Below are 15,117 nucleotides of genomic sequence, written 5' to 3'. Positions count from 1 at the left end.
AGCCCACAAGGTGTCCAACTCTGCCCAAACCCGGGCTGATCCTCACCTGGCAGGAATCCACGCAGCTGAGGCCGTCGGTTGTGCTGCTCTGAACGCCCCAACAGCGCAAAGGCCTCGCCGGGCCCCGCCTCGCCGGGCCCTGCACGGCCCCAGCCTTGCCCGCCTTGTCCCGGGGTCTGGGGAGAGGGCTGGTGTCTGGGGCTCACAATGGCAAACCCGGGAGCGGGCTGAAATGGGAAGACGGGGAGTTTGAGGCCGGCCGGAGTGGGAGCCCTGAGGGCGGGGGGCGCTGCGGGAATCCCGCACTGTGTCCGCCCCGCGGCCATCGCAGCCCCACGGGCGCTGAGGAGCCGTCCCTCCATCCCTTCCCCCGTGAGGGCCATGGCAGGAGCCCGAGGAGCAGAGTGGTGGTTCTGAGACCCTTTCTTCTGTTATGCCATTTGGGGAGTGAGGGATAGCGAGGGCATGAAGGCAGGGAAGGGTTAGGTTGGGTATTAGGACAAGGTTCTTCACCCAGAGGGTGGCTGGGCACTAGAACAGGCTCTCCAGGGAAGTGGTCACAGCCCCAGCCCTGACAGAGTTCAGGAGCTCTTTGGACAATGCCTTCAGGAGCACCGTGTGGCTCTTAGGGCAGTGCTGGGCAGGGCCAGGAGCTGGACTCGCTGAGCCTTGTGGGTCCCTTTCAATCGGGGATATTCCGTGGTTTCATGACTCTGTGAAGGCAGCGCTGGCTCCCACATCCTCATGGCCTGTGTTGGGCCTCAGCTCGTGTGGAAGAGTTGTTGTTTCTCTCTGGGTTTCTGTGCAGGTGCAAGAAGCTGTGGGGTGTTTGTAGCCATCTGCCACTTAAACTTATCAGAACTTTGAATCTGGCTGGTTTGTTTTCTCCTTTGGGGTGGCACAGCAGGCTCCTGTGGTGGTTGTTGGAGCTACTTTTCCTGCTTAAGTGGGAAGGGGATGAGGCAGCACACACCAGGCTCCCAGTGGTAAGGCATTCTAATCTCTTCCACAGCAGTACTTCGGTGGCTTTGCCAGCTGTGACCACATCTGAATTGGAGGCAAAAATACTGCACAGTGGGAAACTGAGAGAAATAAACCAAACAGAGCCAGGGAAAATAGGCTGATGGCAAGTGCATCCCATGTCCCTTCCTCCTCCTTTACTTTTCCTGCCCCTACACAGCCCATGTAAATTGTCATGGGTTTTGGTGTTTTTTCACTCTCCTTGCTTTGTTTGCTGCCCTGCTCTTCAGCTGATAAATAATACGCACAGCCAAAGAGTGATGCAACTTCTAACTGTGAGAACACAGAGTTCTGCATTTTATAAACAATAATTAACTACTGCTGACTGTGTCGGCTGTGAGAAGCCTGAAATGCTGATCACATCTTGCAGCTCTCACCAGGGCAGCAAAGAAAGCAGAAGTACCAACTTTGAATTCTGCCATGTTGTCCTTTCCAGCTTGCAAATGAACTGATGATTTAACTGATATGATGCCTAAGTGGGTGAACTTTAAATTAGTCATAAATGAAGACAGACACTGGTGGGCTGGCACTTACCGTGGGTTTTCTTATTCTGCATGATTCCTTCCTCTGCCATCTCTTGAAAACACATTCTCTTGAATATGAGCATGGGCTACATTTTGACTTTATGCTCAAGAAGTGAACTTTGCCTGTGTTTATATGAATCCAAATGTGTCCAAATGAACATGAAATAGCACCTGAGTACCTAAAGTTTAGTTGACAAGTTTGATTCAGTTTGATTGTTGTGCTTTGTGAGTGATAATAATTGCAAAATAGAGGCCAAGAATGAGCAGTTACAAGTGTCCCAGAAGTTTTATAATATAAATTTTTGTGGAGGCAAGGACAGCATGGAGAAATAGATCAGAATACAGTGCAGCATTTTCCTAAAGGCACACACTTGTTTTGGTAATGCAAAGTTAAAGGTCAGTTTTGCTGTTAGGTGAGGCAGCTCTCATTCAGAAGAAAGGCAGGAATTGTAAAGTGTAATTTTCTCAGAGTCGATGCATTTTTAATGTCTTCCCTCTCTGGCTACAGCAGAGATCATGACAAATTCAACTGACTTTTTTCAAGCTCTGTTGTTGCAAAAGCAGATTTTAACATCTGCGTTAGCTCTTCCCTTGGCTTACCATTACAGATTTCTACTTGAAGGCTTTGTTTCTCAGATGCTGGGCTGTGATTGATAATTAAATCCCTGTAAGTGCTGTATGAGTCACGAGAAACAGAGTCAGAATACAGAAATGTGTATCTGGAGAGCACAGTATTTACTCAGAGAGAGCTAACATTGAAACAGCAGCAAAAAGCACACAAGTTGACCACATGAAACGCCTGGGCCGCTACACTGAGCACTATTCCCTTTTCTCAATGGAGTATCTAAGCACCCAGCCTGCATAAACTGTGAAATGTAATTACCCTGCTATATGGGAAAACTCTGGCAGGCACAGCCTTGGCATGGGCAGCACACATAGTCCTGCAAAGGCCCCTGGAACTGGAGTGCATTGGAGACGTGGCCAGCATGTTCCGATAGCTCAGCTATTTCTGAGCCTCTCACTGAACTGCAGAGAAGTTCACTTTGCTGCATCCCTGGAACAGCCATTTGGCAGGATGCAGTGTATCCTTCCTCTCTCCCCCTTCCTGCAGCTTTTGCACCTGAGGCTGAATTTATGGGTTTGAAGTTTCTGCTCTCTGGATCAACTTCCTTCCCTCATCTGAAAAGGGAAAATGAGCAGTAAATGTTTTCCTTTAGTATGTGGAATACCTTTTACAACTTAGCAAATCCTGGTCTGAATTTTACTTTAAAAGAAAATACTGAAGGTCATTATCTGAAAGAGTTTGTGATTGTTGATTACTTTGTAAATTGTCAAACACCCAATTCCAAGTTAGCTACCCATATGACTGGGCTAAGAAAGCAGACAAAGTCTTGAACATATGACTTTTTAAAGGTTTGACAGCCTTAAGGAAGAATAGCCTAACAAATTTCCTAAACCCTCATGTGCTGGTTTGTGCAGATGGAAGGCTGGTGGGTACAACTCGAGATGTACCCACCAGCAAGTTGCAAGCTTGGATCCCAGTGTCTTCAACAAGTTAATTAAAATGTCTTAACCTTGGCAAAGGACAACTTTCTCTCTTGTCTTCTTGGCTATCTACTGCAGCATAGGCACAGTGTATTCAGCATAGTGTATTTAGCTGTTGCCCAAGAAAAAAAAGATACAGAGGAGCTTGGACCTTCTACTCTTTATGCTAAATTAAAGGCACCTGTTAGCAATTGAAGAAAATTAAGGTTTTGTTGTTATTGCATAAGGCTTATGAATGGAAATGACTTGGCATAATGAGCACCATGCTTGCTCCAACCAGCAGAGCTCTGCCCATGCACACACACAGATGAAGAGCATCTCCTTTTGAGTGACATCCAAGATCACAGGATTGTCAGTGTGAACTTAGAGCTCTGTTACCCTGCTGCTATCTGGTCCTCCCAGGAGGGGAGTGGCACTCCTGTACTGGAGAGGGTGGTGCTGTCAGTTTCACACCAAAGGAAGCTTTCCCTTGCTGGGCACAATCCCCGAGTCTGGTCTGGCTGCCAGAATCAATTAAATCCTGATTCCTGAACAGGGAGTTGGCCTTAAAAACAGTGTAACTGAACAGATACTTCAAACCTGCTGTAGAAGAGAATACTGGAGAACTAGTGAAGCTACTAGAAGATAAGGAGCCAACTGAAAGTGTTTCCTGGCACAAATTCAAAGGTCATGTCTTTTAATAGACCACTGAAAGAATTTAGATGGATTATCATCTCTATAAAAATCCTTACATTCAGAGAACTTTCCTTGAGAGTAATTCACTTAAATGTGATTTGAAAAATATTTTTTACTCTAAAGCATCTCTCTGCCTGGTTTAAAGAAAGAACTCCATCTTCCAAGCTTTTGATTACAATGCAACTTAGCACAAGTCAGTTGCTGCTGTGATGCTTAAGAGCTTTAAAGCTTGCCCTATGCCAGAGCTCTATTAACACTGCACACCAAGCTAGATTTAACACTTCATTATTTACCATTTGTAAGCAAGGTAATAAAAGCTTTGGTATGTGAATGTGTTTTCATCTTAGAAGTTTCCCACAGTTTCTAATGTGGCCTAAAAGCTGCCCTACTACTGCTTGAATTAGGGCTTAATTAGAAACATGTGCTCTTGGCCTTACAACCTGCAGAACCACGAGACAATAGGAAAGTTGGGGATACCACTAATGGCAAATGCAAGCATTTGTCTTTAAATCTGGTAATCTTAAGGTAAAATATAAGATTTGTAAAGATAATGGGCTAAAGCAAAAGACTCAACTTGAACTAATTTCAGTTAAACTTAGGAAAAAAAAACTTTACAAAAGCATCAGGCAGAAGGATTAAAAAAACCCTAGAAACCTGCAATAGTTATAAGTAAATTTGCAGAAAGCAAGCAGCTTCCTGCCTAAGTGTATTCCAAATATAACACGCATGGAGAAAGACAGACTTGTTAGACTGAATTCTTAGTTTATCTAAGTACAACAGACACAGCAGAAGGGCAGAAGGTGTGTTTATGCAGACCTGTTTGCAGAAGGTAGTTCTCCATTTAGTTTTAAGTAGGATTTCAAGCAGTCCTTAAGATTGGTTGAAAAGCAGCATTATGTGTACACTTGTTTGAAAGTCATTCTTTCCAGCCCAGAATGTGGCCACCAGTCAGAGGTACATAGTTTTCACAGGTTAGCAAGCTCTGAATCAGGAACTACATTAGTTTGGAGGTCTGGCTTTGGTGACTATTAGTGGTTTTTTGATGCTATTAAATGATGAGAGAGACTATTTTAACTCAGTGCAAATTACGCACAATGCATCAAACCTTGAGTATGAGGCAGTGGGAGAAGGCTGCCCAGAGAAGTTATGGATGCCCCATCCCTGAAAGTGTTCAGGGACAGGTTGAACAGATCTTGGAGCAATCTGGTGTAGTGGAAGGTGTCCCTGCCCATGGAAGGGCTTTGGAACTGGATGAGCTTTAGGGTTGCTTCCAACTCAAAGCATTCTGAGCCTGTGCATGGTTCTACTCAGTTCATCTTTCTTTGGGCCTCCAGTGACTCCACCTGCAGTCAGTCAAGGCTTAGGCTGTATCCTCACTAGCAGGTAACAACCTGTACTAGGGGCAGAGCTGGGGAGCAAAATGGCTGGTGCTGAGAATCTGACATATTTGAAGGTTTCATTTCAGCCTAGAAATAAATAAACTTTCCTATTCCAGCCCAGACCCTGGTGGGGTCCAGCTGAATACCCATTAAAGAGATCAAATGCAGTTAGAAGCATTCTAAGAGCTATTTCTTGCTGGAGTTTCGCTGTAAGTGAATCCAGTTTGTGCACTGAGGACACTGCACAAACAAGCCAGATCTTGGCAAATGCTCTGCTAGTCTGAAAAGCACACAACAGCTTTTTGTTAAATATTAAGGTAACAAAATCCAACTTTTTATATAGTTGGTGCAGTGTTCCTCTTGGGTTACATTTCAAAGCATTAATTCACAGAACACTTAACATCAGCCAGTACATATAATATTCTTGAAACAATTATTCTAGGTTCTGCCTTCCCCTGTTTTTCAGGTGCAGGAGTCTTGTTGATGTGATATCCAAGAGAGCCATCGCTAAAATTATTATGGTTGCATAGCAACCACAACGTGATAAATAAATGGCTTTAAAAAGTCCTAGGCTATTTCTTTCCCAACAGAACCCAAAGTTTCTTATCACTGCACCTAATAAAACTCTTGAAGAAAAACATATGCAATTTTTACCACTAAAGAAGTTTCTTTATTCAAATATCTTGTTATTTCTAGGCACTATCACCAAATTACTGCACCAAGTTATCTTCAAGTACGCATTATTCCAGCATTGTAACTTCTCTGCAAACACCACCAAGACCCATCTTGTCTCCCCTGCTTGGATCATCAGCTGAAAGCACAACAGAAATGGTCTGAAGGTAGAAATTAACCAATATAACACTCATCATCCAGCTGTAATTTCCAAAAGCATTAGGTTTTTCATACAGCCAGATGAATCTTCCCTAGAGAAACAAAACTAAACATGGACAAACCCAACATGCAACTTATATATTCCCAGTTTGTTTTATTTTTATGGAATGCTAATTCAGTTACAATCTGGCAGTTCATAACTACTGAAATGTGACATTAATTCTTCTCCAATGCTATAGAACTGTCTTGATTTATATAGTTTTAAAACAATCTTATTTTACAATAGTTGAGGTCTCTGGTGGTTTTTAAGCTCTGATGCTTAAGCACACAGCAAGCTATAAACCTTAGGTTTTATATTTATACATATATTCTATGTATTCAGACAACTGCTGTAAGTTATCTATAACTTAATATTTATAAAAAAGTGCATATACTGGTACATATGCACATCTAGAAACACACTTTTATACTGCCTCCCTTTTTTATAAAAGCTGCATAACATACAGCCATATTTTCTCACTCACTGCTATTAAAGTCTTTTACTATCTTTGTTACACAACTTTAACTATTCAATTACCTCAAACTGAATGTAGGTACTTCTATGTATATTTTCTCCTAAAGAAAAAAAGTCCTCCCTATTCCTTTAAGAAGCTTTAAATCATGCATTGGTTTAGTACACAGTCACTTTTAGCATGGATTTTAGAATCCTAGACAGTGTAAAATCTACTTCTGGAAAAGGTCTGTCTGTATATTTAATTTCTTCTTTTAGTTACAAAAAATATATAGGATTGAAACATATGGAATACATGCATCTCTCAAAGTGGCTATATTCTAGCCTTATAGATAAATTAAAAAAGTACACCCCTGCTAACAGGATGCAAACATGGCCTCAAATAGGCCATTACCTGTATTTAATAGAGCTCATTACATTAAAAAGTTCAAGTCAGCTGTTCTCACAAGATGGTGTCAAAAGACTGAAGAGCATGATATATATATAGTCAATATACAAAGGTGGGTGCACAGGCCTAGTGCCATTCCATTCTTCAATACTTTCAAGGCTTCTAGGCTTTGCCTCTGGTGATGTAACTCCTGAAATGATCTGAATGAAAGCTTAAGTTGAAAACTGCTTTTTAAATATACCATAAAAGTAAGTTGTGTTTAAAAGAAAAATGTACACTGAACAACCTGAAGTACTCACTGAAACAACTGTACAAAACTATTATAGATACAGAAAGAAAGAATGGTGGACTTAACTGCAAACACAAGTCACACTTGTTAACAGATGTAAAACCTGCTATGTTTTAATTCTTATAGCAAGTAAGAATTTGCAGCTGTTCAGAACAAGTAAAATTTGAACCACCTCACAATGTTTACATTTAAAGTTTTTATACAGTGCAAACGTTTAAGACAGAATAACTTCCCAGTGAAACAGCTGACACTACTTCATGCCAGTCTTTTGAAGATTCTTCTTTCAGTAAGTCTATTTACACATTAAGCTAAAGGTTCACTCTATATGCTTTGAAGTTTGCTGAATATCAGCAGAAAAATATGTGAACTAGCAGCAGTTGTATTACAAATATGTGGTGGTTACTTTAATGAATGCATAAAGTTTTCAAGACTGTATTCAGTGTCATACTGCTCTTGATCCCATAGTTCTCCAAGGTTTTCGAGTACTGATTTCATTGATGCTTTCCCAGAAGAGGTAGAGGTATCTGCTTTTTCAGTTTTGCCATCCTTCACAAAAGAAAAAAATTCCTGTTAGTATTCAGAATAATGTTTTCAACAATCTAATAAATTCTTCAAGTCTGATAATTCTTCTGGGGAAATATCACTTCCTCCTGTTGTTCAGAGAGCTGTCTACTATTCATCAGTCCAACTTAAGCATTTGTGTGATTAAATTTTACATTTCAAAGCAAAGCTTTTCCCTAAGCTGACACTATTTTTGGTAGGTATTTGTAAAACTGTTTCTTTACCTTGTCAAGAGTGAACAGATCAAGAAGCTGCTCTGTTCCCATGCTCTGCAGGCTTGCATTTTCTTGGCTGATCACTGTATTTGCAATATTCATTTTGAACTTTTGAAGACCCATGATCTTCTCTTCCAGAGTTCCCCTGGTTATCAGGCGATATACATTAACAACACGTTTCTGAAAGAAAAAAACACACTTAGCTAACAAGTATCATCTCAGATATTCAGGAAAGCATAAGCTTTTAGTGTTTAGCATGGACAGTCTAAAAGCAGTTTGGACTGGAGCCACCCTTCAGTAACTCTACTCAGTCTGACAGACATTAGATGGAAAGCACAAGACTGTGCCACTATACAGTAGAAACATCTTCAGTTGCCTCTGTACTCTGAAAGAATTTACTGATTTTTACAGCTCTAGAGGAAGACTAACACCAGTCATTCTTGCACTAGAGAAGCACAACCCTGCAGGCTGTCCCTTCAGTTCCTTGTCTCAGTCCTGAGTTCTCTTCCTCCACCAAAGAGTGATTCTTCTCTGGCCTCTCCCCAGCAGATCAGGAAGTACAGAAGAGAAGACTTATCAAGTTGGGGGCAGAATAAGGAAGAATGCACTTCAGCAGCTGGTATATTTGCAAGAAGTAAGTATGAATGGAAGCTTGATAGAAACCCAGAGATGTCACTTTGTTATACATTACAAACTCTCTCAAGCAAATTCAGCATGAGAAAAGCCACCCTTATGGGAAATGCAGAGGTTTTCACCTGCCCAATGCGATGTGCCCGATCCATGGCTTGCAGGTCTCTCATCGGGTTCCAGTCATGTTCCACAAACACAACTGTGTCAGCCCCTGTCAAGTTAAGTCCCAGTCCACCAACGTGAGTGGTGAGCAAAAGAACATCTATAGATGGGTCATTATTAAACCTGCATACAAGAAAAGGTTAAGCATGGTAAGTTTCATATAAATAAAGACTTTATGAACCTTATCTGCTTTGAGGCAGACAAAAAACCTAATTTTGCACCATCTAAATAACACAGTTGATCAAAGCTGCCTCACAGTGATTGTAGGGGACGAGGCATACCGGGAAACAATGGAATGTCTCTGCCCAGCAGGAATGCTGCCGTCCAGCCGCAGGTACGTAACCGAAGGTAACTGAGGTTTCAGAAGGTCGTGCTCCACTATGTCCAGCATACTCTTCAGCTGACAGAAGATAAGCACTCTGTGCTGGGCCACAACTGCTTCTGTACCACTTTCTGAAGATCCACCATTCCCCAAACCACAATCTAGCAGCAGCTTTAAGTAAAAGAACATTAAAGTGTGTCATTAAAATGACCGTAGAGCTCATATAAATATTGACATTCATTGATTATCAAAAGTAGAAATTAGAGAAACAAACTGCAGAAGGAAGTATCTAATTGACAGTCACTTAAATGACAAGGAGACAAAGTTTGGCTTCCATGTCAAACTATGAAAAACTTAAGAGCCATTAAAAAATTAAAAAACCCCGTTTTCTTTTCTTAAACTCTATTGTAAGTAAAGCTATGGAAATGCAATCTAACTTTATCAAGTAGTCTCCTGTGTAATATAAACGAAAAAAAACTGCAACAAGGAGGACAAGAAAAAAACGTAAGTAAGGTTTTTCATATGCCAACAAATTATATAGACACCATCACCATGAAGATTGTGTTTCCCCCTCCTTCTCAAATTATCAGGGAAAATAGGGCATATCCCTGAAACACTCTTGCATTCTTTTCACTTACTACCTAATTTTATTAAAAAGAGTTTTCCCATTGATGAAAGCTTAAATAAAGCATCCTAAACTGTAACAGCAGCAGAGACATTTGGGGAATTTAAGGCACAACAAATGTCTACTCACTTGTTTCAAAGCAGACAGCTTAGGTGCATGCTGGATGTCTCGAAGGGAAGAATTCTGAGCTGCAAGTTGCTCTGTAATTCTCTTGTACTCTGGGTGTTGGGTTGTGAGCACCAATGCTGGATGGTTGCAGAGCTTCCGTAAGTACTGCAATGCCTGGAATTATTGAAGAAATGAAGTTCAAAGAAATGATAAGCAAAAACACAGTTACAGAAAAAGGATTAACAGAATTAGCTATAAGTACAGGGGTCACTCTGCCACATTCCACAATCTGGACTTTACGGTGTATTTTCATCAAAGTTACACATTTTAAACCTGCATTTCAAATTGTACCCAAACACTGTTACACTCATTGTGATCTTGGTCACTTCTTTCTGGAAAAATGCAAGAATTACCATTTTCCACACTTTGATCTGAGTCGCAGTAGAGGAAATGGGTTTGGGAGCACTTTGAGAATAATCGTTTCCAATTAATCAAGAGTTAATCTTCAGTTCTATAAGATCATGAACCTTCAAAAATTCAGATCTACCCTTAAGGAAACATTTTGTGCTTGTTTCAGAATCTTAATGTTGAAGTGTAAGAGTTGATGCAATCAGAATTACTTCCCTCATTCTGAGGTTTTGCTCTCTCAGTACTCAGTTTTTACAAGATCCACAAAACAGCAGAACTGAGCAGATCACATTAAAATATGAGGCAATGTTATGCATCGTAAGACACAAACTCATAATTTAAACATAGCTATACTTCACATTCCAGCCATAAATACTCTACTTAGATCATATGACCACAAATGTCTAAGTTTACTATTTTGATATTAATTTTCTACTAAACCTATAAATACAGTTACCAAAAATGTATATACTAGGTAATAAAAATTACTGAAAAAAACTGTACCTGAAATACATGACCTGTAGATTTAAGCTTTGGTTTTTCAGTTTCTTCATTCAGTGAAATTGAAGAAACTGTTTCATCAATATCACATTTGGCACGAGACTTGGCAAAATCTTCATAAAGCTGAACCTGCAGACCAGAGAATGAGTGTGTTTTTTCTGACAGAAGATAGATCTATTCAGAGTTTAATTTCAAGTTAAAATTCAGAATTATCATACATCAAGAAAGCTATTTGATATGTAACAGAACATAAACTTTAACAACAGAATCTCTTGCCATTTATTCTCTTTCAACTTGGAAAGGGTTACTGAAAAACAATCTGCAGATACCTACATGTTGTTCCTGAACAATGCCCAAAATTAAACTCAAGAAACACGCTATTAATACAGGACTGGAATTAGTGTTTTAAACACATACTACAAAATTCTTTTAGTACACCCAGAGACTGTCAGAGCTGATATCAAATTGACACAGGAATACAGAATTCATGCCTTTGTGGTCTTAACTCTGCTGAGAAATAAACTTTCAGCCACTTTTTAAGCATACCTGTAGAGGACTGAGAATACAGTAATAATCTTGAATAATTTTTGGTGGAAGATCTTGCAGCACATCCTCTTTCATTCTCCTCAGCAGGAATGGCAGGACTTGGCGGTGCAGAGCTTCCATTGCAAGTACCCCTAGCGAGGGCAACAGCAGCAGTGTTTTAGAAGAAAAACATGTTTTTCAAACCATTCAGCTCCCCCTCAATCTCTGATGTTAGAAATAACCGCACTTCTTCTCATTAGCAGATCTCATTTAAAAGGCTAAAACAAAAACCCAAAGATGAAACACTTGATCCTTACCAGCCTCTTGTTCTCGGCTGGAGCTGCGGGCATCTCTGCTTGCCAGGATTGGTTTGCCATAGCGAGCTGCAAACTGGCGCTCAGTGCCCAGGAACCCTGGCATTAGGAAGTCAAACAACGACCACAACTCCAACACGTTGTTCTGCACATAAAAGAAACATTTGATAAATTATTTTCGTAAGTAATAAGTTGTTGCAAGGTATCAGAAAATATTTCCATACATATTTAAAACCCTACAAACTTCAAACTACAACTCAGTCCCAAGCTCCTGGAGTTTGGTGGCTCTTTCATCCATCTGAGTAACAGAAACACCTCTGCATGCACCTGAATGTATAAATGGACTTCCCACTGTGTCCAGTGCCTTAAGCCACATCCAGAGTTTTCCTGATTAACAAAACCCAGGACACACCAGTGGTCTTAGTCCTGGGTGAGACAGATACTGCAGAGCCAAGTCATTTGGACAAAGTTCAAAATCTGGAGATCTTAGAATTGAGTTTCCTGCTAATTTTACTTGAGAAAGTGGTACAGAAAGTCTTGCTGCCAACTTTTGAGCTCCATTAATACCACAAAACTTGCATTCATTCCCCTATACACAGGTATACCAGGAAAGGGAAAAATGATGTTTTGAGTATTTAGAAATGAAAAGCTGTTTTACAATGTATAATTTGAACAAGATGATTGTTAAAAGGTACAATAAAGCTGAGTGCAAGACAGACCCATCTTGTTTGTTTTCCACTATTCATCCAAAATAGAAAATCAATTACCTGGATTGGTGTCCCAGAAAGAATTATCCTGTAATTAGCAGTCAGCTGTTTTACTGCTTTTGACAACTTTGTTTTTCCATTTTTTATTACATGGCCTTCATCAAGAATGCAGTAATTAAACTTAATATTTCTGGAAAAGAAGAACACAGACTTAAGTAGCATTTAAAATTGTAAGCTATTAAAAACCTCAGAAAACAAGCCAATTCTTACCTGAAGAAGTCGATGTCATTTCTTACAACATCATATGAAGCCACTATGAGATTGTGTCTTTTCACCTGGTGTTGCAATCTTTAAAAAAAAAATGAGGAGTTAATTGAAGTGTTCCTTACATGTTATTATTTCAGCCTTTAAGGATACCACCACAAATGTTCCCATACCCACAAACTATGCTTCAGTAGTAGTAAAATAAATTTAAAACTTCCATGTGTGATATTTTACTGTAAACCAGTTATAAGTGCAAGATGGGTTACCTTGCTCTCTCAGTAGGAGGTCCTGTATAGTGCAATGGATTAAGATATTCTTTTGAGCAAAATTTGCCCACTTCATCCACCCAGTGTCCTGTGAGTGTAGGAGGACACACCACCAAGGAGGGAAGAGGAACACTGTCCACCAGTTTTGTTCTTGCATATTCCTGAGCCCTTGAAGAATATAAAATAAGAGTTTAAAAAAACTGTTTTTCACAAAAGAGTTGAGGTGAGAAGGGATCTGTGGAGTCCACCTGGTCTAAACCCTCTATCCAAGCACAGCCACCCACAGTCACAGTTGCTCAGGACTATGTCCAGATTCATTACCACACAAGACTTATAATTAAAGTCTAAGACAAAATGTGATTTGTTTAAGCTTACCTGAGGCAATGATCACCTGCAAGAATGCAAATGGATTGTAAAGTTTTTCCTAAACCCATGTCATCACAAAGAATTCCATGAAGTTTGTATTTATTGAGAAATGCAAGCCAGTTCACTCCATCCTGAAATCAGAAAAGGAGAGTGACTCAATAAAACCTGGCTTTTTGCTAGTTGAGTTTCAGTTCACACATCCTTGTGTTCAGTGACCCAGCACTGCCAAACTAGGAGCTGGTTCCCCACCACAAATGCATCCCCTACAGCCCATTCACTAAAAGCAGGGGGAATAAAGGGAAAAACAAACACCCAAATAGTACAGTGAGGCCTGGCTTTGCAGTGCTGGGCTGCCACAGTCAGTGTTAGCAAGGCACAGCCCACTGACCATTCCCAGAAAAAGCAAAATCCAGGAAGGGGAAAAATATCACTAGAACAGTATAGAAAGGATGCATTGCTTCATTTGTTCTTCCATAGCCAGAGTCCAAGATACACACTGCACAACAGAAACCGAACACTCAAAAAATTCACAAGAAAAATGTATCTGAACAACTCCTACTATCCCATGAAACCATATCAGACTGGAACTTTAAAAATAAAAGTATAAGCTGTTACCTGCTGGTATTTTCTGAGCTCTGCTTTGATTGGTACTGGAATTTCATAGTTTTCCAGTTTTTTTCCATCCAGTAATTGCTCCAGAAAGTGACGTTCTTTAGCCTTCATCCTGATTAATTCTTCAGACATGTTTGGTGGGTCTGGTATACCAGCCTAGGGTAACATTTTAAAGCAGTCATGTAAGAGCTACAGGACTGAACTGCCACACAGAGGAGAAGAACTTGAACCTCATATTACTCAGACATTTTAAACACACAGTAAATATCTGCAATCTTCTCAACTGCATGATTCTAAACTCAAAAGTTAAATACTATATTTAGCTGTACTTGTTTGATTACTTGCAGGTCAACACATGCAGGGTTGCAAGGTTCAAGAGACAAATCCTGCCCCAAAAGGATGCTTGGAAAAGATTGATAAAAATTACACAAGAGATAGAAAATTCTGGTCAGCCTGCTAAGACTCTACAAAGACTGAGCTATTCTACCCCTAATCAGAGTGTTTATCTGGCTGGCTAGAGAATCCTATGACACCCACTCCTCTTGAGCCACAAGCTACCATCCAAAGTTTGATGGATTTTTCTCCTATTTAGCAGAATTAGATCTAAAGTGATACTGAAACCCACAGGATGAATTCAAGCAGTTGGAAACTGTTGGGAGAAAAGAAACAAAACCTGAACCCCTCTAGGTCTGTAACAGCAGACCTTTACTTCCTAGGTACTCCCCATACCAGGCCAGAAGCCCAAAGAAGGCGTTTGGGGGCCAAATATACTCATTCTTGCTTGCAAATAACATACAGCAGCAGCAGAGGCACTGCCATTTCACCACCATCACATCTATCATCCCATTTTTCTGGGCCTCTTCCATCCTCTTTCATTTACTCAGCTTTACTTCAAAACCCATCTTACTGAGCACTTACAGAGGGCTCCTGGCTAAAAAAATCCTCTACCAAATATTGCCACCATGTTTGTGGTTAGTAAGGAAGGGGGATGTTAGTACTGCCCCACAGGATATTTAAATACACACACAGACAGGGACAGCAGCCTCCTTGTTCAATGCTCTGCCTACACTCCCTTTTAGAAGATCCCACCTGCAGTATGAACAGTGTGGCAGGTCATTTGGTTCAAATATGTTGTCAGCTTGCAGCAGAATTGCTTATCAATACAAGTTTGATCAAGTTGAACCATTTATCTTTCAATCCTTCTCTCAGTAATACTTTCATTTTTATGGTTGCAAGAATATTCAATTTGAGCATAAAGATACAGAAAACAGAGCATAGTTAAGTTGCCCCAATTCACTTAATGCTATTTATTTATTGTTAAATAAAATACTGTTCCATGACAATACAAGTATTTTCTCTCGCTATTAAT

The 15,117-nt window shown here is 40.3% G+C and overlaps 1 protein-coding gene across 1 annotated transcript in view; it reads right to left on the bottom strand.

Annotated features, from left to right (window-relative positions):
• Positions 1-5,720: 5,720 nt before the first annotated feature.
• BTAF1 (B-TFIID TATA-box binding protein associated factor 1) overlaps positions 5,721-15,117 on the bottom strand; it is a 42,266-nt gene continuing 32,869 nt past the window's right edge. The window contains exons 26-38 of the mRNA XM_054277037.1: positions 13,752-13,904; positions 13,146-13,267; positions 12,771-12,938; positions 12,511-12,588; positions 12,301-12,430; positions 11,537-11,678; positions 11,241-11,371; positions 10,698-10,823; positions 9,807-9,959; positions 9,012-9,223; positions 8,694-8,853; positions 7,948-8,118; positions 5,721-7,708 (exon numbers count right to left, since the gene is read on the bottom strand). Of these exons, the coding sequence (XP_054133012.1) occupies positions 7,562-7,708; positions 7,948-8,118; positions 8,694-8,853; positions 9,012-9,223; positions 9,807-9,959; positions 10,698-10,823; positions 11,241-11,371; positions 11,537-11,678; positions 12,301-12,430; positions 12,511-12,588; positions 12,771-12,938; positions 13,146-13,267; positions 13,752-13,904 (1,893 nt within the window). The 3' untranslated portion in view covers positions 5,721-7,561. The remainder of the gene's footprint in view (positions 7,709-7,947; positions 8,119-8,693; positions 8,854-9,011; positions 9,224-9,806; positions 9,960-10,697; positions 10,824-11,240; positions 11,372-11,536; positions 11,679-12,300; positions 12,431-12,510; positions 12,589-12,770; positions 12,939-13,145; positions 13,268-13,751; positions 13,905-15,117) is intronic.

Source organism: Melozone crissalis, unplaced genomic scaffold, assembly GCF_028551555.1.
Source record: "Melozone crissalis strain CALT ecotype California unplaced genomic scaffold, PUWL_Pcris_2 ptg000019l_1, whole genome shotgun sequence".
NCBI classification, from domain to species: domain Eukaryota; kingdom Metazoa; phylum Chordata; class Aves; order Passeriformes; family Passerellidae; genus Melozone; species Melozone crissalis.
This window is presented reverse-complemented; position numbering and strand designations above follow the sequence as displayed.